This window comes from Osmerus mordax, chromosome 18 (genome assembly GCF_038355195.1).
Source record: "Osmerus mordax isolate fOsmMor3 chromosome 18, fOsmMor3.pri, whole genome shotgun sequence".
Lineage (NCBI taxonomy): Eukaryota > Metazoa > Chordata > Actinopteri > Osmeriformes > Osmeridae > Osmerus > Osmerus mordax.
Genome location: NC_090067.1, coordinates 9,048,506 through 9,072,186, shown reverse-complemented (window position 1 = coordinate 9,072,186; position 23,681 = coordinate 9,048,506). Strand labels below are relative to the sequence as shown.

Here is a 23,681-nt window from a genome sequence, read left to right as displayed (position 1 = left end):
GCCTATGCAGGATCTCAGAATGGATTTTTAACCGTCACCCGGACTTGCGTGCGTTCCTCAACGTGTTGTACTATCTGCCAATTAACATGGAAGAGAGACTTGTATTTTTGTTGATGCCACGGATACATGTTGTTGGTGTATTCTGATGCTGCATGTGGTCGTGCAGAATGATCATTTTCCACGCCGCACCCGGCTTTTTGATATTGGTTCATATTTTTGTTTCAGACAATAGCGTTTGCTGTTAGAAAAGACAGTTTGGGTATTTGAAGAACTCTCAAGCTGTTGTAGGATTTATACAGGTTTTCTACAGTGACCTTGCCGGTTCGGCGTTATTCAGGACCATGCTGATGATGGAGAACAACGGAATGGATGCGCATCAGGTTGAAATCGATTCGGAATTCGAACCTCAGGGCCGACCTCGCTCGTGCACCTGGCCGCTACCGTGTCCAGAGGATTTTCCTGGGGGAGAGGAGGCCAATCGAGGTCTACCCCTGGCATCTGTTAAATTGGAGCAGTACAACGTTCCTACATGTAGAAGAGGTGGTGCGCCGACAGAGATAAAACATCCAGCCGGCGCCCCAGCCCCTATCGCCGCTGCTCCTACGTGTATGTCCGGGGCAGCGCTTGATGTCGCCGGCCAGCTGCGCAAATCTAAGTCCTCCCGGCGGAACGCATGGGGAAACCAGTCATACGCGGATCTCATCACGCGTGCCATTGAAAGTACGCCCGAGAAGAGACTTACTTTGTCACAGATTTACGATTGGATGGTGCGCTTTGTCCCTTATTTCAAGGATAAAGGTGACAGCAATAGTTCAGCTGGGTGGAAGGTACGGTCACTTGATATAAGAACGCTATAGTAATCTTTTTTCAATTGTTTATTCACACAACATTCGTGCTCCTAACAATGAGTTAATAGTCATCCAGAATTACCAAATATCAGCTGGTTCTCAATAATGCTTGCGATGTTATAATGTCAGGTTTTAGCATGTCGCTGCCTATAGTTTACCACACTCCGCGATGCAATGTGTAGAAAGGAGGCGGAAAGGGGTTCACTGGGTTCATCGTATTTGGGTTTGTGGCTTGTGTATAGCAAGACAAATCCGTTCAATTGTAAACGCCCTGATCAGCTCACTCTTAGATAATCTTACACAATGCGCCGTTGCAATGTCCATTTCACATGCTAGGCTATGTCAGACGTATTTATGTCCAAGTTGTGTGGCAGCATCTGCTTAGAAGTTGGAAAAACGGGTCATACGGGGGACACAAGTGCGTCCCCGGTCATTTCTACAATTCCTTAGGTTCAGCGTCACAGACGGCTCTTGACTCTGGATTAACCCTCTGTGGACAAGCCGAGCCCGCCCCTTCTATCCATTGCGCGCGCGTAAAATTACGCACAGGCTGTGCAATTGGCGGTTTTGACAACGGCAACGGCAGAGGGACAATACATATGCGACTATAACAGAGTCAACAAACAGATACTACTGTAGATTATAATTTAAATGGAAAAGAAGATAATGTTAATGTAATAAATTGATAAAATCCATGTTATTCAACCATAATTCTCGATAGCCTATTGTTTTGTCCGTGGTGTCTCTCCGTGGTTGAGTCTAAATGCGAATTATTTTGTCCCTTAACTCCAACAAAAGAAACATGAATACCCACTATTCTTTACAAAAGAAAACCGAGCTGTCTTGATGAGCAGGCTTTTGTGTCATGCCCTTGTAAGACCTATAGATTTCTAATGGTATTGTGTGTTTTCAGATCATCATGGAGATTAGTCCAACGTGAATAGTACAACAGAATATGCCATTTTTGTTGACAAAGGCCTAGGTTTGGTTTGAACATTGGTGGGGACCAAAAAAATGATCACCCTACATGGTAAAACTACCTCTGCCCAGCCGCCAATGAAACGTGTGGATGTTTCAATGGTCTCTTGACATTGGTCCCTACTGAGGACCCTCAAACCTACACAGTGTTGATTATATTCACAAATCTGTCCAAGTGGATAGAAAGAGGAACAAGTTTACATGTCATGTCTGAGGTTCCATCTGCATCACATGCAGAAACTGTGAGCAGGCTTAAGCTTCCTCAAGGGTTGTTTTAAGTTCAGTCCCTTTTCTCACATTTTATCAACTGTCCTTTAAATCATGATGTACTTTTCTTCACAGATGTTTTCTGTTGTCTAAAATAGCCTCCCTTTATTTCCTGGCATCTCTTTAACTTGAAATACCAGCTTCATAACATTTGGAGAAGAGTGCCGTATTAAGAGAGAGATTATTCTTGTTGAAATGACCATTTCATTTAGGCATAAGTACATGGAATAGCAATACTCCAATCTTTATGGTTAGGTTTAAAATTGGATTTAAAAGGGGCTTAATTCCTGAGGCCTTGTTTGTGCTGCCCAGGGATGCCCAGCTGGATGTCAGCTCAAATTCCTCCATAGGGCTTTGTGTTGACGCTTTGATTGGCTGGTTTGGCACAGCTCTGATTGGCTGGAAGGCACCAAGTTAGGCAAAAACAACTTGATTCAATCATAAAAACACTCTTAAAAACAGACTCACATGCACGCACATGTTGGGCTGTAACAGTTGGCACCGGTTTTAATACGATTTTAAGCACACAGACACACACTTACACACTCTTACACACACACACACACACACACAGTTACAACATGTACATTTGAATAGCTAGTTGCCTTCTCTTTGAAATTGCACATCAGTAGCTGCTGATGAAATTGAATGAGGGCAGTAGATAGATGGATGGATGTAAAAGGGGGAGGAGAATCACATCCAGTGGGCTGCGTATATGAAAAGCAGTCTTAACGAGGTGTTGCTCAATACTGTCTTAAAGCTGGTGGTAGACTCAGCTGCTGGGCTCTGCGCTGTCATTGTCTTGGCTGTGGAGCCTTTTGGTCTCCCAGACTGAAACAGATCCACAGATAGAGACTATTAATACTAGTGTGTTTTCTGGGAAGGTCCAGTCCTGACCGCACTCTGGTACTCATGGCGACCGGGCCCAAGGGAGTTTTATTGGACGCACACACACACAAAGGTACAAAGGTACACACAAAAGATGCACAAGTACATACAAACACACACGCACACATAAACACACGTATCAGGTTTTAGTGTGTGTAGTCATATGCACGATCATGATTGTATCATCTACAGCCAGATTTAGATTTATTTGACCATGCGGTTCTGTCTTTGTGCTTTGCTGTTCTGACCATATTCGATGTGCACTTGTACATTGAAGATGTGCAGTTTTTCCTCAGGTCTAGAAAAAACGGAATCGAATGTCTCATTGATGTGAGGAGTAAAAAGATGGCATAGAATAGTATTTGATACTGCTTGCATCTGTGTGTGGACAGACAATAGTCTAAGACAGACTGATACTCATGGAGCGAGTGACAGGTAGGCAGGCAGGCAGGCAGGCAGGCAGGCAGGCAGGCAGGCAGGCAGGCAGGCAGGCAGGCAGGCAGGCAGGCAGGCAGGCAGGAAGGCAGAGATCTGATGTTGCTTGTATTTGATGAGCTTGTTACTTCTGATACACACCAGAAGTGCACGAAGGCAAGTGTGCATTTTGCGTAGCTGGGAATCGTATCACCGAAAATAGAAAGACAAGTAAAGTAATGGGAAAAGAAGAGGCCAAAAAAGCACCAGAGAAATAGAGACAGACAGAGTCACAAATGGCGAGAGAGAGACATGTTTGAAGAAAACCTATTATATTTTGTCCTGCCAATAAAGTTCCTTTGAATTGAATTGAGTGCAAAAAGCAAGAGAGATGAAGAGAAAGAGAGAGAGAGAGAGAGACGGTGGCCCCAGACGCTGAGCACATTGATAGCAGCCTTAATGCATCCTGCGATGCCGGGGCCCCAGCCGAGGCCAAGGGGAATTGGGTTGGAGATGGTGGAAATGGGCTTAGAGGTTCCCCGTGCCAGGCAGCATGGCGGGGGCTCAACAGAAAGCCCTCCGCAGCGCCTCCTCTGTTATTGTTATTATCACAAAAGGCGCAGCAGAAGGAGAGGGGAGCTCTCGAGTTGGCGGGGCCTGGCACTGGCCTGGGGGGGCTGGGGGGGCTGGGGGGGCTGGGGGGGCTGGGGGGGCTGCCGTAGACCTAGTCAGATCTGTCTGTAGAAGGAGGGAAGGAGGAAGAAATGGAATGAATGGCCATTTGGTCTTGTCAATGGTGGTTTAGGGGTTGGGGGGGCGGGGGGGGGGGGGGGGGGGGGAGGGTGGTCCTAGGGTGGAGACAGTAGGGATTTTCTCCAGGGATCTTGTCGGTCGGTGCTTGGAGCACAGACTTTCAGATCTGTTTGAATGCCGGAGAACTGGGGACACTTGAGAATTTGGTTGAGTGTGGCCAAAACCTTGCTTGACGGTGTGGGGGCTGGGGTGTGTGTGTGTGTGTGGGGGGGGGGGTGACTGGGGAGGAGGAGGGGCGAGGGGGCGGGTAAAAAGGCATGTACACCCTGCTTAAACGAATAATGCCGGAATAGAACACCATATTCCCTCTCTCAGCTCTCCCACTTCAATCACGATCAAAATAAATTGTTGGGCGCGATCGCAGAGGAGGATGTTGAGCAACCACGGGACGGAAATTCCACAGTGAAAACTGGGTCCAGACGCACGCAGCCAGGGCGGGCCAGGCCGGGCTTGGGCCCGCTGCCCATTGTGTCATAAAAACCAGAGCCAGGGAAGCACAGCATCCACCGTTGGTGTGTTTCTGATAACAATAACATGCTTATTTAGGAGTTTTTTGAACCTGCAACCTCGTGGTCTGCAGTCAAATGCTCTACCGCTGAGCTATACCTATGACCAGTTCCAGACCCCAGGGTGTTCTGACAAGTCTTCCTGTGTCTGTGCTGTTTGGCTGCTAGTGGGAGTGGGCCGGCCAGCCTGCAGCATGTGTCCCCCTGCTTACGGTTGTTCTGTGACCTGAGCGAGTTCATCTGGTTTGTCTGTACTCCAGTCGCTCTGCACTCCAGTCGCTTTGCATGTTCTACGAGTGTAACTGAATTAGTACACACAGTAGAGTCAATAGAACTGCAGTAGTACACAGTACAATAAATGGAACAGCAGTAGCACACACAGTATTAAGAATGTAACTGCAGTAGTACACACAGTAGAATAAATGGAACAGCATTAGTACACAGTAGAATAAATGGAACAGCATTAGTACACAGTAGAATAAATGAAAGTGCAGTACTAAGAATTTAACTGCAGTAGTACACATATTATGATTATAACTACATAAGTAATAACCTAAATACGCTACTGTCTATGTTTTAAGTATATGGTGCAGCAATGGTAGTTACCTAGTTGTCCCTCTGCAATTGTTTTTATAGTGCCACAGTCAAATGAAACGTTTCACCCAGGCTGTAGTGTGCAGTGTACAATGTGTACGTGTGTGTGTGGTTGTGTGTGTGTATGCATGTGTGTGTGTGTACGTGTGTGTGTGGTTGTGTGTGTGTATGCATGTGTGTGTGGACGTATGTGTGTGCCTGATGGGAGTGCAAGTCCGGGGGGGGGGGGGGGGTGCAGCTCTAGTTAATAATTCAGACGAGGCTCATTATCAAGGCAGAGCAGACCTCTTCTTCTGATTTCACCTTAATTGCAGACAGGATGTGTATCTCTCCCAGCAGCCCCCCCCCCATCTTCCAGTCTCCTTCAGCCCCAAATGACTTCCGCACATCTCTGTCCCAGCCTCACGTCTGCCTGCTCGAGCCTGGGCCAACCACTGTGATAACCGGTGAACTGCCCTGTTTGCGTGCAGTCGATGAATCCCTATTGAAGCTAGCGAGTGTTAAAGAATATTGACAAAGAAGCCAGGCATGTGCTTATATTACGAGGTACTTACATTTTTAATCAGATCTTCATAAGGGGCTTCTCCCTTCGGAGGCTCCTGAAAACTAAGATTGATGGGAGGTAATCAGTAGACGACAGCAGGTCTGTGATTAATGCCACTGGATGGAGGGATGGAAGGATGGAGGGTTGGAGGGGTGGAGAGATGGAGGGGTGGAGAGATGGAAGGATGGAGCAGTGGAGGGATGGAGAGATAGAGGGATGGAGGGAAGGTGGAATGGAGGGATGCAGAGATAGAGGGATGGAGGGAAGGTGGAATGGAGGGATGGAGAGATAGAGGAATGGAGGGAAGGTGGAATGGAGGGATGGAGAGATAGAGGGATGGAGGGAAGGTGGAATGGAGGGATGGAGAGATAGAGGGATGGAGGGAAGGTGGAATGGAGGGATGCAGAGATAGAGGGATGGAGGGAAGGTGGAATGGAGGGATGCAGAGATAGAGGGATGGAGGGAAGGTGGAATGGAGGGAAGGACGCTTATGGAAAGGGGGTATAGAGGGATCAAAAAGTGTAGGGATGGAGAAATAGAGAGACGGTAGAATGGAGGGATGACTACTTTTGCCCTCCAATTGCTAGTCCATTACCCCAACCACACGGTTGACCGCTGGGCTGACCGCTGGGCTGACCACAGAACGGTTCATCCTTGGGTTTGACCATGTCCCTCAGGCAGAGCAATGTATTAAACCAAAGACATCTCATCTCACCGTTTAATTGCCAGTAGTTTAGCTGGCAATTGATGTTGTTTGCTAGTCTGTTCCTGCTTTCCTAAAAAGCTCAAATGTCATGAAAGCAAATAATGGACCTGATTGTCAGGAAAGAGAAACGTCTCACATTAGCGGGACACTTAACTCGTTTACTCCATTATCTGTCACCATTAATGCTGATTATTCTCAATGAAGTATTCTCATGTTCAAGTGACGTTCAACATCAATCAGACGGGGCTTAGTATTGTTGCACACAATCCAGCCTTCTCGCAAGTCAGCTCTATAATTCAAATTTGATTACTAATTACTAATACTAATAAGGGAAAAAAAGCTATGGACTCCTATTCCAAGGAAACTTTATAGATTATATTTGTGATGCTGAAATCAATTTTGACCTGAGCTTAGAGTCGGTTGGCCGTTCAGACTTCAGGAGCAGATGAGCATGTTTACAAGTTGGCACATTTGTGAGGATTGTGACTGCCAAATTCATGACGATGCCAAGCTAGATAAATGGAAACAAAACGAAATGTCTGTTGTCTACCACGGCCATAAAGGAGCTACAGTATTTTGCCTTTATGAATATTCATTAGTCCAACGGAACATTCTGACACCTTATAATTGTAGCCTGAAGTGCGTTGAACAGAGAAGCTGAAGTCATTCAAGACACAGATTTATTCATGGGTCTTTTTAAAATCATTGACGATATTTTGGGGATTGCAATAAAAACGATTGACTTGATGGGAATAGGTGGAGACTCCTGGGGTGTCTGTGAGGGCAGGCCAGGGGGGGGGAAGTAGAGGTTGGGAGCAGGAGACGACATCTCAGCTTGGATTTCTGTGTCAATTTGATGAAAGTAGGTCAGGATTCAAAACTCTGCGTTCAGCATTCTGTCCATGTGGTGGCTGAGGCATAGACGACAGATAGCCTGGGTTGAACCCAGACTCCCTCTGTCTCTCATGTCTCTCTCTCTGTCTCTCCCCCTTTGTTTCTCTTCCTCTCTCTGTAATCTAACCGCTGGCGTCTTTCGTCTCTTTGAGTGCTGCCCTCTCTTTCTCTCCTTTTTTAGATGCCGTTTGAAGGCTCAGATAAAAAGCTTCCAGTCTGCCTTCATGAACATTCTAGATTAGGTCCGCTTCTCTACTAAATTGCACTTAAATCCACAGTAGAAGCATTTGGTCACATGGATATATGATTTGGGATGTAATCTGGAATATTTCCAAATCTATTTTTTTTTTAGATTGTAGATTTCAAGGCTTTGTTTTATGCAGTGATGAGCTTGGTCAGGGCCCAGATGTGACTGTTTTAAATCGGAATATGCACCATGTGTGTAATGATGTTGGAATTGTATCATGATTCATTGGAATGACATTGGAACACATTTTTTGCATTACTGATTATTGCTTCATTATTATGTAACAAGGTAAATGAATATATGTCGATTCTAAGGTTTCTTTGTTCACAAAATAAGGACATCATATAAAATCTATTTGAATATTGAAAAAACTTCTCTTGACATGGACCCGAAGGAAAAAAAATGTTACACAACTCCTTCACCCTCCCCTGCCCGCCCCTCTTTGTCACCTATCCTCCTCTTCCTCTCCTTGGTCACAGCCTGTCTCCTTCCCTTCTGCCCTTCCTCCTTCACCTAATGCCTTGCATTCTGGCGAATGATGAATTTTCTCACCTAAAGCCTGACTTCATCAAAACCTTGATGCCATCGTCTGTACACATACCGTTTTGATGACTGCCTCTGCACCCCATCGGCAGATTTTATAGTAGCATTAATCTGTCCGTTTAACGGTGTTGTTGAGCAGAGGGTGGTCACCGTACAACGCAGCACTAAAAGATGAGTTACGACTGACGCCCGGGATGAGGAGAGTAGCTCCACGCGGAGGAGAGAGGGGCCTGGACGCCAAGATGAGAGAGGACACCAGGCAGAGGAGAGGGGGGCCTGGACGCCAAGATGAGAGAGGACACCAGGCGGTCCCATGAGAGAGGGAGAGGAGGAGAAGAAGTGGGAGGAGGAGGCGGAGAAGAAAGAGGAGGAGTCGCCGGAGGGAAAGGAGGAACAGGGAGCTTGGATAGAGGAGGAGGAGGGATAGGAGGGAGAGGGGGAGGAGGAGGTGGTTTTGTAATGTGTTCCTTACTATATACAGTCTCTGGTTGAGTGCTGTTGATATGATTGAGGACCACCAGGCTGCGTGAGATTTCCGAACCGCCAGGCTGTATCTTGTTAACCCAGTGCAACGTGTACTGGAGGGAGAGGGTGTTAGACCGGGAGATGGGGAGTGGGGGAGGATATGGTGGCGTAGGGAGAGAGAGACAGGGATGGTGGAGAGGACGGAGGGTTCTGATTGCGTGAGCTTTGTGCAGGCCGGTCCGGGTCATTCTCTCAAGACTGATATTAAGGGGGGCGCTGCGCCCCTCCCTCCCTCCCTCCCTCCCTCCCTCCCTCCCTCCCTCCCTCCCTCCCTCCCTCCCTCCCTCCCTCCCTCCCTCCCTCCCTCCCTCCCTCCCTCCCTCCCTCCCTCCCTCCCTCCCTCCGCTCCCTCTTTCTTTTTTCGCCCCTCTCTCTTTCCCCTCTCTCCCCTTCCCTCTCTCTGTCTCTGCTAATGATCTGCACCGCCTGCCGTTGCCCGGCTGACTGATACCCAGTGACAGCCCCACTCAGGCGGAAAGGCTCCCCACCCCCACCCTCACCCCTCTAACACACACTCCCCCCACCCCCCCCCCCCCACCCCCACCCACATACACACACCCACACAACACACACAAATCCACATTACCGTTAATGAACCCCACCTCCCACACATTCCCAGAGACGCATTTATCCCATGTGTTTCCCGCATTTCTCGGCACGCATATGGCACGCCTCGCCTCAACCCTCCCCACGTGAACCCCCGCTGCCGATCGAGAGCGGCGAATCACGGCCGATGTGCAGCCGGTGACACGTGCTCGAGCATGCCTTCGTGAGCATCCACACGCTCTGTCCCCTCTTCCCTCGCACCACACTCCTCTCTCTGTGTCTCTCCATCCCGTCGGGGTGTCAGTTGTTGTCCTGCCGTCTCCCCAGGGGGCCCAGCCCCGTCAGGGCTCCCAGTTCCTCTGGGTGCTGGAGGTGCTGTGTTGGTTCTAGGTACTCTCCATCTCCCTGTGTGCTTTTTTTTTTCCACCTCTGGACGACGACGACGGGGGCTGGGGGGGAGGGGGAAGTGGGGTGGGGGGTCGTGCCAGTGTGGTTAGAAATGAGGTCACTAAGCAGCGCTCTCACGCAGCGCTGTACCTCAGGGCCGCCCGTGTTCCCGGCTCGCTCGCGGCCCACGGCCCCTGAGCGTGGAGCCCTGCCATTAGCCAGCAGGGGTTACGTGAGGCGAGGCAGGAGGTGTTCTGCTCTGCTCCTCTCTGCAGGGCTTCCCCCCCTCTCCCTTCTCTCCCTTCCCCTTGGCATTAGCCACACGTCTAACAGACACTGGGTCACTCATTGAGTTACTGTACCGATACAAAGACAGAATGGTTCCATAAGAAACGTAGTTTACATGGTGGTGCTACTGTGATTTAGAATATTTAATTGATTGTTGATCTAAATGATTTGATATTTTCCATAAGCACAGTTATATGTACATTTTTATTTCGATTTCATCTGTTTCAGTGTAGTTTTATGTGGCATGCAGTGTATAACTTGTTTATGTGACATCCACATTTATCAGTTGCTTTTCAAGGGAAAGTATGTTGTTGAGATGGTCTATCTGTGTCTGTGTGTGAGAGTGTGAGAGTGTGAGGGGGGGGGGGGGGGGGCTACCAGCCCCTAATGAAGTTCCCTCTCTTCTTTTTGAAAGAGTTGCTGTGCTCCACCCCTCTGTTACCAACTGACCGACACACATACACACAAATGCACACACACAAACACATGCATGCAAGCACACAAACACGCATAAACTGGAACACTGGAACACACACAAACACTCACAAAACACACATTCCAGCATCTCCATTAGCAATTCATGAGGAGATTCTCATTAGACTTTAAGTTCTACCATAGGCCTCTGAAGTGTATGGCTGGAGCGCTTATTAATATTTCATAGTCTCCCATTGAGGAGCTAAAAACGAAGCGAGTCGACCCGCTTCCGCTACAAAGTGACTCGCACTCCTCTTCCGCTCTTCTCCTGCTCTTCCCCCTCTTCTCTCTCGTTAGACTGTCTCCTCTCTTCTCGCTCTCTCTCCGTCTCTCTCTCCCCGTTCTGTGTTTCCTTTTTCCTTGCCACACAGACCCTAACTCAAACTGACTTAATTGGGCTGTCTTTGTTCCAGGAAATGTGGGCATACCTTCCCTCTCACTGGATCCTACCCATTGAGACGCGGGGGGAGAGGAGCGAGCGAGAGAAGGGGAATGAGAGAGAACTGGATAGAATGTAGAGAGATGGAAGAGGGGGAGGAGAGAATGACGAGGAGGGGAAACTGGAGAGGAACCCCAAGTGAACCCTGAGCCCCTTTAGTGCCATGCTGGGATTGGGGGCCGGGGGGGGGGGGGGGGGGGGTTGTGTTTGTGTGTGTGTGGAGGGTGGGGCCGGGGGGGCGGAGGGGGTATTTGGAGATGGGGGAGGAGGGTGGGGGTTGTCTGTCAGGCTGGCAGACAGGAGCTCAACCCTTGAAACAAACCCATGCATGAATAAGTCAATAAAGGCACGTCTGTATGTGAGGCGGAGAAGACGGGTGAGCGGGGGGGTGGGGTGGGGGGGCAGAGATTCATGAAAGTGAGGCCTGTGCAGCGGCTGGGGCCGAGGCCGGGGCCTGGGCCGGGGCCTGGGCAGAGCAGTCAGTGTCCATGGCTTCCTGGAGGCTGTGAGAACGAGACAGACGCCACATTCCCTGGCAATGAGAAACAGACAGACTGAGAGAGGGAAGAGAGTAGAGAAGAGACAGTGGGAAAATGAGAGGGAGATCTCTCTATTGGCTGGAACCAAGGGGGAGCGTGTGTGTGTGTGTGTGTGCGTGTGGGCGTGCGTGCGTGTATGTGACTGCGTGTGAGCGCGTATTTGTCAACGTAGGATGGTTTAAGGGTTATGGAGTGCTAAGTCAGAAACGAGACAAATAAAAGAAAATAAAGTGTTTGTTAAAGGATACATCCCTCACATCCTCATTATGCGTGTTCTCTGTCCAACTAGGAGACACTCCCCATTAAATAGGCTGAGCCTGCTTCATAGTAGAAAATAGTTGTAGGCAGTGAGAAGAAGAATTTAATACTTCTGACCCTAACCCAGTGAAGTTAGAGAGAAGGATGGGCGAGGAAGAACAATGAGGCTTCTTTTAATTTGGGGATTGAGAAAGTCTCTTTCTCTTGTACGAACCACACCCCCCTTCCCTACGTTTGTTTTTCTGTCTTTCTGTCTGACTTCTGCATTTGGTCTCTGTCTCCTCCCCTCACTCATTGCTCTCACCATCTTTCTGTCTCTCTCTCTCTCTCTCTCTCTCTCTCTCTCTCTCTCTCTCTCTCTCTCTCAATTTTTCTCTCTCTATTTGTCTCTCTGTCTCCTCATTTCCATGTTTCTTTCTCTCTCTCTCTCTCTCTCTCTCTCTCTCTCTCTCTCTCTCTCTCTCTCTCTCTCTCTCTCTCTCTCTCTCTCTCTCTCTCTCTCTCTCTCTCTCTCTCTCTCTCTCTCTCTCTCTCTCTCTCTCTCTCTTACTGTCCTTGTCTGTCTCCTGTCTATTGCTTTTTCTCTCTGTCTCTCTGTCTCTCTGTGTCTCTGTGTCTCTTATTTTACGGACGCTCATAGTCTCCCTGGCAGACTTTTCCATGACGGATAGGTTGTGCGATTGGTGCTCTGAAACTGTGTCAGATCTGGTTTCCCTGGCAGCCCAGAGGTTCACTCCAGGACATGGCACTGTGGGAGGTGAATGGCCGGGGAGGGGGGGCACTAGTTCTGGATGTTCTGTCGTTCTGAACGCCTGGCTCTGGTTGTGGGCAGCCATGTTGTGCAGTCACCAGTTGACAAACACAGAGACACAGGGAGACGCTGAGCGTGGGCCCTGCATTCGTGGCAATGGAAAAGCTGCTGTCTCTCTCTCTCTGTCTCTCTCTCTGTCTGTCTCTCACACACACACACACACACACATACACCGAGGCTTTCAAAAGCTCCTTTCACTGTGTCCCTCGCTCTCTGTCTTTTCACCTCATCAATTTATTAGCACATTATTTCAGCGTCCCCCCCCCCCCCCCCGCGTGTAGTTCTCTGACAAGCCGAGCCTCCAGCCAGTATTTACAAGTCTTTCCCTTTCAACATCTTAACCAGAACCCCCAACCAACTCTCTTTCTTCACTTCATTCTCTCCCCTGTATTCCTCCCCTGTCTCTCTCCCTTTCTCTCCGTCTACTATGGTCAGGTCTCATGGGGAAAGACAGTTGGCAGGAAGCAGCCTTGCTGCCATGGCAACAGGAACCCTCCCTCTCCCTCAGGTCTCCTTAGCAACTGGTAGCTTGGCATTGTAGTAATGAGCAGGCCCAGAGTGCCTGGCGAACAGAGCACGAGCGTGAGATGTGTGTGGGTTTGTTGTGTGCGTGTATCTGTATGTGTGTGTTTCTTTGTGTGCGTGTATCAGTATGTGTGTGTTTCTTTGTGTGCGCACGGACGCGTTGATGCACATAGTATCAAACGTGTGTTTTTGGTGTTCTCGTGTGTGTGTGCCTGACTAACATGAGTGGAATGACAAGTCTGAGGAGGTGTGAAGGTGTGAATTTGCAAACCTTTTACAAAAGAAAAAGTCCCAACGCACATTTAAATTCTTTTTTTTTTTTTTACGTGACATAATGAAGTGGTCTAATCTTCTTATCCCAGGAATGTGTTCTTCAGAGCAGACCGCACTGCACAACCTTTTCCTATAAGGACGGCTATTTCTAGCATTCTATTGTCTAGTGTCGGCTTAGAGGTTCATTGCAGATATCAAGTTTCTCTTCTCGCAAACACAAAGGTTATGAAAGCCCCATCAGTGACCCCTCACATCACGTACCCTAAACATTCAGGATTCATTTGGAGCGTTACAAAACCAGTTTGAAAGACGGTTTGTTTCCGTGGTTCTAAAGTACAGCGTCGATAAATCATTAGATATGATTAGTGTGGGATCAGATGGATTGTTGTTTTACACCTCCGTGTCAGTAGGTTCCGTTTTTATGCCCTCGAGCACTGTGAACAATTAGACCTCAGGAGAATTAAACAGTGTACTGTATTCCAATCGTATACACAGTATCTACAGTCGTATATGTGTCATTATTGGTGTACTTGCTTTCCACCCATCCTGAGTGATCACACCCCCGCCCCCTCGAAGCTGTCTCTCCTAGCCGGGCTCCTCCACTCATGTGCCTGGAGGCGAGTTGGGAGGCGAGGTGGCTGGCGTCTGCTGTCTCCGAGGCCCACTGCCAGGTGGGAGGTCTGCTTCTCAGCTCGCTCCCACAGAGGCGTGGGCTCCCACAGGTGTCTCCTCACCCCACCTGCCGCGTCCAGGCTTCTTGGGGGCGGGGTTGGAGGGTGGATGCCACCCGTCGAGGTGGGGCCTGAGTGGGGGGTTGTGAGGTGTGGAGGTGCTTGGGGGAGGGGGGGCAATGACGAGAGCAGATCTGGGCCAGAGATCAGTGGCGTTAGAGGGTTTGGCCGTAACTGGGGTGCACTTGACGTGGCTCACGGTTATGCGCTTGAGTGACTGAGACAATGAAGCGCGCCCAGAATGATCTATACACTACATACAGTGTTTATACCTAATAAGTATATATATATATATATTGTGTATATAGCAAGAGCCATGTCTAGAGGCGGTGGAGGTGCTACTGCTGATATGAGATGTGGCCTGGCCCTGCTGAAGCGGGCTGTGCTCGCCCCGCGCTCCGTCTCCCGCGCTCCGTCTCCCTCGCTCCGTCTCCCTCGCTCTGCCCAGGGCCGGCTGTGCCCCCGAGGAGCGGACAGGGCTGGCATAAGCTGAGGATTTTCCGATCCCCCGCTCCGCTTTCAGATGCTCCTTAATCTGCCCGCTCTATTTTTACACGGCCTCTCCTCGTGCCTCCCCCCCACCCCCCGGGCTCTCCCTCGCCTTCTTGTGTCTGTCCGTCCGTCCGTCCTCACAGCAGAGGCTCCCTCGCTGGAGCGCCAGCACCAATTAGTGAGCGGTCTGCTGGGGATCGCCTTCCCTGTCAGCCCCCCTGGGCCCTAGGCTTATTCCTGCCTACCTTTCTCAGGTTAACCCCCCCCAGCACCAGACGCTGTCCTCCCCCTCCCTGGTTCCCTCCCTGGTTCCCTCCCTGTTTCCCTCCCTGGTTCCCTCCCTGTTTCCCTGGCTGGCTTCCCCAGGGCTCTGGCTCTCTACAGGGAGGGGGGCGGTAGGGGATGTGTTGGTGGTGGTGGTAGTGTGTGTGTGTGTGTGGGGGGGGTGGTGGTTGGGGGTTGGGAGGGGTGGTGGGGGGGTAGGGACTTCTGTCGCCTGAGGCCTGCCTTCAAGTCCTTCCCTGCTCTAAGAGGAGGAGAGACTGGCTGACTGGTTCACCTCACACTCCCCTGACCTCGTCTCTACAGAGGACGCCCACAACATCCCCTCATCTTGCCTCTGTTGTTATTGCTCCTGCCAACTACTCTTTTTATATCATGCTCACTGTCTATACTGATGCAGTAGCCCAGATTTGTTCACCAACAATGCACTACTGACTTTGTCAGAGCTGTTTTGTGCCTTGAACATGTATACATTGGCAGAACAAGACAAAGAGTCTATCACCTCAAGCACACCAGATACAATTTGAAGTTTCCACTCCTGCAAAATGTTCATTTTTATCACTTCTTTAACAATGAACATAGTGTACAGTAGAAATCTTGAGCCATATCAATTCTTTAACAGGGAGGCAGCATTTGAAGCAGCGCACATATAAATGTGTAAAAAGCATCTTCAAGGAGCAGTCTTCCTTCCTGTGAACTACCCCTCCCTCCCTCCCTCCCTCCCTCCCTCCCTCCCTCCCTCCCTCCCTCCCTCCCTCCCTCCCTCCCTCCCTCCCTCCCTCCCTCCCTCCCTCCCTCCCTCCCTCCCTCCCTCCCTCCCTCCCTCCCTCCCTCCCTCCCTGTGTGTGTATGTTGTTACAACCTAGCGTTCCTCTGGTGCAGCTGACCCGTATATTTTTCTCCTCAATCCGCCGAAGCATTGTATATGCCCTCCGCCCTGCTGAGCGCCCCCCCCCCCACCCCACAACCCCAACCTCTGTGAGCTCACACCTTCTCCAACCCCATTAATCCTTCTGCCCCCCCCCCCCGCCCCCTCTCCTCTGCCTGCTCTTTATTTCCCTTCAAAGGGAGACAAGCGCCGCCGTTGACATCAGTCACAGGAAGTGGATCTTTTAGCGTCGCCTAATTTCCATCGATTGCCTCCAGACAGGCTTAAGCAGACGAGACCCGTTCCCACACAAGAGAGCCTGGCTGGCTCTCATTTAAGTCTATCCCCCGCCTGCAGAAAATACTCCACAATGAACGCAGTCAGCTCTTTTTATCTTCTCCCCCCACTCCTGCTTATTATCAAATAAATGCACACCATAGAGAGATATACCCATTGACAGGACCATGCATAATGACTCCTGGCTGTATGAAATGGATTAATAAATAATGCCAAACTGCGTCGGAAAACGACTTAGCACGGTCTTGCTGGCTCTCCAGAAGGCTCTGTTAGAACAATCCCCCACAACCCACGACTGGATTGTCCGGATCCCGTCTAAAGGAACGTTGTGCGGAATGTAAAACAGGGACTCTCTTTCTGGAACGCTCTGTGTGGAATGCGTCGTAAATTAAGAGTCCTCCTTAAAAGTGTGCGAGACTCCATAAAATTCGCTACATGATGTTCTATTGAATCCTCCAAAGAACAGAGTCTGGCACATCTCATCTGGGAGGGGGGGAGCTGGAGAAGGCAGAGTATCAAGCTGTTTAGCTGATAGAATGTCCTCCATCCACATACGTTATGTGGAGACCTGCGACGGTGGAGTTTCGGAGCTCAGAGTTGAGTCTCCATGCTACATGTCTAACCCTGTATGTCTGTTCTCTATGATGATAGATGATAGTCTATGGTTGTGAACACATACTGTGGACAGAGTGGATTGTTGGGAGATGACAGGAAGAACTGTAGAAGGACTATATGTACTACAGAAGGACTATTGGTTACAGCCGTTTAAATGAAGAGCCACATAGACTGATTACTTACTTTATAGGAGAGTCCTATGATTTCTCCTTTTCTCCGTTTCTCCTCCCTCCCTCCCTCCCTCCCTCCCTCCCTCCCTCCCTCCCTCCCTCCCTCCCTCCCTCCCTCCCTCCCTCCCTCCCTCCCTCCCTCCCTCCCTCCCTCCCTCCCTCCCTCCCTCCCTCCCTCCCTCCCTCCCTCCCTCCCTCCCTCCCTCCCTTCCTTCTAACCACACATAAGTCAGTAATCCACCTTGAAAATGACCGGGGCTCAAATAGACTGTCACCCCCACCCTAAACAGAGTCTATTATTGAGAGAGGAGTGTTGGCAGAGGGTGTTTGCCGACGAGAAGAGTCCGTCTGAGCAGGGCTGAGGTTCTGGGTGAAAAGGTCTCAATCTCATTACCGCGGGATTAGACGCTTGATCAAGGCGTCTTAAGTGCTTCATTTTGGAATCAGGATCAATGATCGCTAAGGAGCACTGAGCTCAGAGGCTCTGTTAAGCTTGAGATTGAGGTGGTAGAACAGGCCTTGGCATGGTCTCAGAAGCAGCTCTCGCCCTACTCTCCTTAACTCCTACAAAGCCTCAGTTTTTACATCTGCTTCTTTCCCCCCTCGGGGAAGCTGGCATGGAAAAATAAAGGTTTGTTTACTACAGTAGCATCAGGGCTGGGGGTTGCCAGGTTTGTGGAGTTGCCTGATCGGTTAGCTATTGGCTGAACTGGTGCTCGTGGATAGCCTGGGCTGCGTGAAAAACATGTTTTCTCCAGGAGTTGCAACAACAGTGTTGCTGTGACGTGAGGAGAGAGCTCAATCTGGACGGATTTTCAAGGCCTGTGAAACCTGTGCTTGTTTTTCTTGGTCTACCATCGCTGTCCAAGCAATTATGTCAATCTCCACCGCGCCCACCCTCCATCGCCATGATCCGACCAATCCCCACCCTGTCGCTGCGGTTGGAGGGTGAAACCCAACAGAGGAGCGCCCAGAATTAACCAGGATTAGCCTCGGATTGGCGGGGATTACTCAGGCTGGAGAGGGATTAAGTATGATTGCCAGTTTTGGGGAGTGTGTGGAGGGGGGGCAGTGTGGAGCGTGAGTGTGCCATGTGTGTGTGGGGCTAGGGGTGCAGTGTGGAGAGTGAGAGATACAAAATAGAGCGTGTGTGTCAGTATGGTGTTGTTGGGAGTCTGAGTGTGTGTGTGTGAGTATGGTGTTGTTAAGAGCCTGTGTGTGTGAGTATGGTGTTGTTGGGAGCATGTGTGTGAGTATGGTGTTGTTGGGAGCCTGTGTGTGTGTGTGCGTGAGTATGGTGTTGTTGGGAGCCTGTGTGTGTGTGAGTATGGTGTTGTTGGGAGCCTGTGTGTGTGTGAGTATGGTGTTGTTGGGAGCCTGTGTGTGTGTGAGTATGGTGTTGTTAAGAGCCTGTGTGTGTGTGAGTATGGTGTTGTTGGGAGCCTGTGTGTGTGAGTGAGCCTGTAGCTAACCGCTGGAGTGACTCACACTCAGACAGTTCTATTTATACACTTCGGCCTAACGCCTGGCGGTGGACCCTGCTGTTGCGCAACCTGCTCTCCCGAAGGAGGAGGAGGAAGTGGAGGAGGAGGCTGGACGTTCCGACGAGGTCACCCACTGCTCTGCCTGTCTGTCACTCGTCACACGAGGCTCCCTCGCCACAGTATAGATCTGTGTGACAAGTAAACACTGAGAGCATACTTGACCTGGCTCTCGGAAGGGGGACGTCAAACCCATGAGATATGACAAGGCTCTTAGCCACTTAACAGTAGCTCATTTGTGTCCCTGGCTCCGGTCCTTTGACGAGGTGACATGCTGTGGTTGGGGACGGTCAGCGGGCCAGTGCTGGCTGCCGCGGCGGCGGCGGCGGCTGGTGGAGCCTGTGGTGGCGTTGTGGCGGCTAGCGCTCACACTTGACTTGCTAATCACAGCTCCGCACAGGTAGGGAGGCATGGTGACGGCTGCTGGTTGAGCCTCCCTACTGGATAGGCAAGCAGGAATCTGACTGAGTCAGATAAAAGCCTGTTTGGAGTTGCCTGCAGCATCAAACAGCATCTGGAACACTCTTCTTCTCTCCCCCTCTCCCTCTCCCCTCCTCCCTTCTCTCCCCTGCCCCCATACCCCCTTGCCTCCTGTCTCCTCCTATCTCCCCCCCCCTTTCCCACCACACTGCACTCCTTCTTTCTCTGCCTCCTTTCCCCCCCCCCCCTTCGGTTTACTCAGTTGCCATGGTTACGCCCAGCTGGAGCTGTCGTCGAGGTAGTGGGAACCTGTCAGGGCGACGCTCTCAGATCACCTGACGTGGGTCCCTCTTCATCCGTGGCCTTGCTCGCAGGACGCCATCATTCAATTAGGCTTTGATGAAGTCTCGGGCTCGGTGGGTGTGCTGCACGCCCAGCCCCAGTCTGGCCGTGTCATCATCAGCCTGTGCCGCTGCTTGTGCAATTGGGTGGCCTTGCTTTTTTTAGGAGGGGACCCCTCGGAAGGGGCATCCAGTAAATGCACCTCACTTATCCTGATTCTCTCTCTTGTGAAAAGATTGGGAGTCAAAGCTGCATGTTTTCACTGGAGGGTTGGATGAAATTGCCTGTTAGAAGTCCTGCCGGAGGGGGCACAAGGGTTTCTTTTAAGCTGCGTCTATGAAAATGGCGTGCAGGAAACAGCAACGATTTGCCGACCACTTAAAGATGCATTCTGCCGTAGATGTTTGGCAAAGGAAACTATTATCCATTGTTTGGGGTGTCATGCTTTTGGAGAAACAGCGTTGACAACAATGAAGCATAATCTATTTAGTGGTAAATGGACAATTTGCTGTGAGGTAGCCTGCTAAACACGGTGAGGGGAGGAGAGAGCACACGCAGGGTGGGGACGGCGTGTCGGGCGAGCTGCTCTTGAATATAGATTTGCATCTCCTATTTGTTTCTGGTGTTTGCTTGAAATGGAAATGATGTCAGCAAAAGGTGACGAGAGGATGGATGCGGTGACGGAGAGAATGAGCAATGGCGTGATCAAGAGACGAGGGAACACAGAGAGAGAGGGAGGGAGGGAGGGAGAGAGAGGGAAAGGTGGAGTGATAGGGAAAGTGAGAGACATTGACAGGGAGAGAGAGAGAGAGAGCCGGGGAGAGGAGGGAAGGGGAGAGGGAGAGGGAGGGAGAAAGAGATGAATGAGAGTGAGAGCAGGAAAATTGGACAGGAGGCGGGGAGGGAATGAAGATGGAGAAGGGCTCCAGGTATCAGGAGACAGAGATTGCGACCAGGACGCTTGAAATAAACAAGGGAGAAAAAGAGATAGATACTGTATCAAGAGGAAAATAGAGGGGGAAAAAGTGAGGGGGGAGGGGGGGGGGGGGTGGGGGTTTGCAAAAATAATAAAAAAGAAAGAGGGGATGAAAGCTGAAGGGGAAAAATAATAAAAGGAGGGATGAAGTATGTGAGTATGGAGGTGTGATGGCAGAGACAGCGAGGTCTTGGCTGGAGCCTCTGCTCTCAGCCAGGCAGAGCGAGAGGTCCTGGATCCCTCTTGAGCCCCTCTCTGGAATCAGATCTTCTGAAAACTCACTCCAGCTGGGCAAACGGGTCTGGCCAACCCTAGATTAGCCCTCTTGACTACTCCTCTGAAATAGCGTCGTTAGAGGCCATTCCCATAGCACCTTGCGCCGAACACAGGCCCGATCAAGGCTAACCCATCTACGATGATATCCACAGAACCTTTACAGCCTGTGAGCCTGGGGTGCTATTAATTGTCTCATGATTCTAAAGGAGGGTTAAATTGTCTCATTCCTGTCTTCTTTTTCTTCTCCCTCCCCCACTTCTCTCGCTCTTTCTCTCTTTGTTATTCCTCTCCTTTTTTTATCTTGTGATCTTTCAGACTCTCTGCTGTTAAATCAGAGCGCAGGCCCCCCCTCCCTCGCACCCCTCCACTTCAACACTCCCTGGCTGCCTCTCAGGGTTTCATTTTTGGAGGCCCTACAATCGATAGAAACTGTCTGTGATTGGGTTGCCACGCGTGATTCATTTCTGTAACCTTGGTGATAGTTTGATGTGGAGGCGCTGTTGTTGGCCGTATTATGACTCAGTGAGCGCGTGCAGAGAGGAAAAAGCTGGCCAGGGGAGTTATTGATTGGCCAGGCAGCTCCGAGGCCCTCCTCACTCTCCCTGCCCTCTTTACTCCACCCCCCACACCCCCATCTTCGTCTCTCTCTCCCTCTGTATCTCTCTGTATCTCTCTTTCTCTCTCTCTCTCTCTCTCTCTCTCTCTCTCTCTCTCTCTCTCTCTCTCTCTCTCTCTCTCATTCCATCTCTTTTCTTAATCTCTTTCTCTCTCACCATAGACTTTAAACATCATTTGAAAAGATTGCAAGCTTTCTAAAACGATTATTTGACCCTAAATACTCCCTCGAGTGTTAATGCTCCTTTTGTTTTTTTCCCCTTCTCCTTCTCCTCCCCTCCCCCAACTCTCTCTCCCATCGATCTCAATCTTCCAGAACTCTATCAGGCACAACCTGTCCCTGCACACGCGCTTCATCCGGGTGCAGAATGAGGGCACAGGCAAGAGCTCCTGGTGGATGCTGAACCCGGAGGGGGGGAAGATGGGGAAGGGCCCACGGAGGAGAGCTGCATCCATAGACAACGGAGGCACCAAGTACCTGAAGACCAAGGGCCGGGTCAGCAGGAAAAGGGCCGGGGTTATGGGCCTGGGTCGGGGCCAGGGTCAGGGTCAGGGCCAGGGGGCTGGGCCCGGCCTCCAGGGCTCCCCTGAACACGGCAGCCCGGCGGGGAAAGGAGGCGTGGGGGTGGGAGGGGAGGAGTACGACGCCTGGACGGAGCTCCACTCCCGCACCTCCTCCTCCGGCTCCACCCTCAGCGGCTGCCTGTCGCCCATTCTGGCGGAGGCGGAGCCTGACGAGCCCGAGGAGGGCGGGCTGTCCTGCTCGGCCTCGCCCCGCCTCTACCCCAGCCCCACCAGCACGCGCTCCCCGGCCCTAGGGACCGGGGGCCACTGCCCCTCCGTGGAGCTTCCCCAGCTCACTGACCTGACGGGGGCCATCAGCCTGGACGAGGGGGGGTACCCCCACCAGCCCCAGCAGCTCAAATGCAACGGTTACCCCTACGTACCGGGGCCCAAGGGAGAGGGGTCGTACTGCGGGCCCGTCTACGGGCAGACCACCCTGGCCATGCTTCGCCACCACGCCCCCATGCAGACTATCCAGGAGAACAAGCCGGCCAGCTTCCAGCGCCCGCTCAGGGCCTACTCAGAGAACAACGCTCTGCAGAGCCTTCTGACTGCAGGGCCCCAGTACTGCAGCAAGGAGCTGGTGCTGGGCCAGGCCAGCGAGACGCACGCCCTCCTGACCCAGGCAACCAACGGGGTTCACAGCTCGCACAACCACAATCAGAACCGCAGCAGCCACAATCACAACCATGAACACACTCACAACCCAGGTCTGCACAACGGTCACGGTGCGGTGCTCGACCAGAACCCCAGCCACCTTCAGAATCACGGTCACGGTCACAAGCACCTTTCTAACCTCGACTACAACCGCAGTCACAAGCACCACCCGGGCCATGACTACAACCAGAGTCACGAACACAACCACAGTCACAAAGTCAACCGCAGCTCCAACCCCAACCACATGCACGACCACCTGCAGCAGAGCGGGCCGCGACCCCAGGCCCTCTCCCCGAGGGTCAACACTGACATCCTGCAGCCCTACAGCCTCAAGACCCCCGGCCACTATGGCCCCCGCCCCCACCTCCCGGCGTCGGCCCCCTCCCTGCCCCCCAACCCCGCCAGCGTCATGGATGTGCCCCAGGATCCCTGCCGCCTGGCCTCCGCCCCCCACCCCCACCCCCGGCACCAGCCCTACCCCGGCGCCCACCACCAGGGCATGAACGACAGCTGGGAGGGCTACTACCACCACCCCCAGCCCCCCCTCAGCTCCGGGTACCACGGACAGCACCACCAGCCACACCACCGGATGGTGTCGGAGCTTGACATGGACCCTCTCCCCAACACGCTGGACTGTGACGTGGACTCCATCCTCCTCAACGACTTCATGGACACCGAGGGCATGGACTTCAACTTTGATGGCTCGCTGTCCCAGGGGGTGGGGATGGGGATGGGCATGAGCTTAGGGGCCTTCACTGGACCTCCCCAGGCACACCACAGCCAGAGCTGGGTGCCAGGGTGAGCGATCGCCCCTCCCAGCCACCCGCCCCCCTCTTGGACCCAGATACTTCAGGGGAGGGTTAGTCCCAGAAGGCCGAGCTGCAGGCACCGGCACCAACCCCACTGACTGTCTGACTGTGATTCTGTCGCTCCGAAAGAAAAGAACAAATATGTCTCGTCATATTGTTTCCTGAGGACTTCCCTTTAAAATCCCCCCCCCCCCTCCCACAGCCCCGACGCCCCTGCCTCTCTCTTTCACTGGCCCTGTCGGTTTTCTCTCTCTTTTCTCGTCTCGTGTCTCTCTCTCTCTGTGCTGTGGCTACACGGTCCCCGTTCCCCTCAGGTTCATGTCCCCCAGTTGGTCTGCTCCTTGGCTCGGAACGCCTCCCTCCCGCTCGCCCCGTAAGCTCTCAAGCACTTTACAGATGCCATGCTTCTTTTGAATCCATGCAGTAACACAAAGACAGAGACAAGTCACATTGTGTGTTGGCTTAAGTTTAATGTATGCAAACCGCTTTCTCATCTCCTACTTAAAAAAAAAAAAAAAAAGGAAAAAAAGGAAAAAAAGAAAATACAGATAGAAGAAAAGGAGGCGATATTTCAACTTGAGAACAGGATCAAACAGCCGCATAAGTAGGGGCCGGGCCCGACGCACTCACCGAACGCTTTGCATACGGGGGCTGGAAGGCAAGGGGGAGGGGATGGAGGAAGGAGAGATGGAGGATAGAGGGGTGGATGGGAAAGGTGG

General features: G+C 51.5%; 1 protein-coding gene across 1 annotated transcript; it reads left to right on the top strand.

Annotated features, from left to right (window-relative positions):
- Positions 1 to 341: 341 nt before the first annotated feature.
- On the top strand, positions 342 to 22,955 carry foxo6b (forkhead box O6 b). The gene is made up of 2 exons (XM_067256204.1): positions 342 to 827; positions 21,249 to 22,955. The coding sequence occupies exons 1-2, from the start codon at positions 342 to 344 to the stop codon at positions 22,953 to 22,955; spliced, it is 2,193 nt and encodes a 730-aa protein (XP_067112305.1).
- The last annotated feature ends 726 nt before the right edge of the window (positions 22,956 to 23,681 follow it).

What these genes read in the sequence shown, in the direction of transcription:
- foxo6b (XM_067256204.1), top strand. Translation starts at nt 342, where the DNA reads ATGCTGATGATGGAGAACAACGGAATGGATGCGCATCAGGTTGAAATC. An exon ending in ATAGTTCAGCTGGGTGGAAG is followed by an intron (nt 828 to 21,248) that starts GTACGGTCACTT and finishes TCAATCTTCCAG; the next exon opens with AACTCTATCAGGCACAACCT.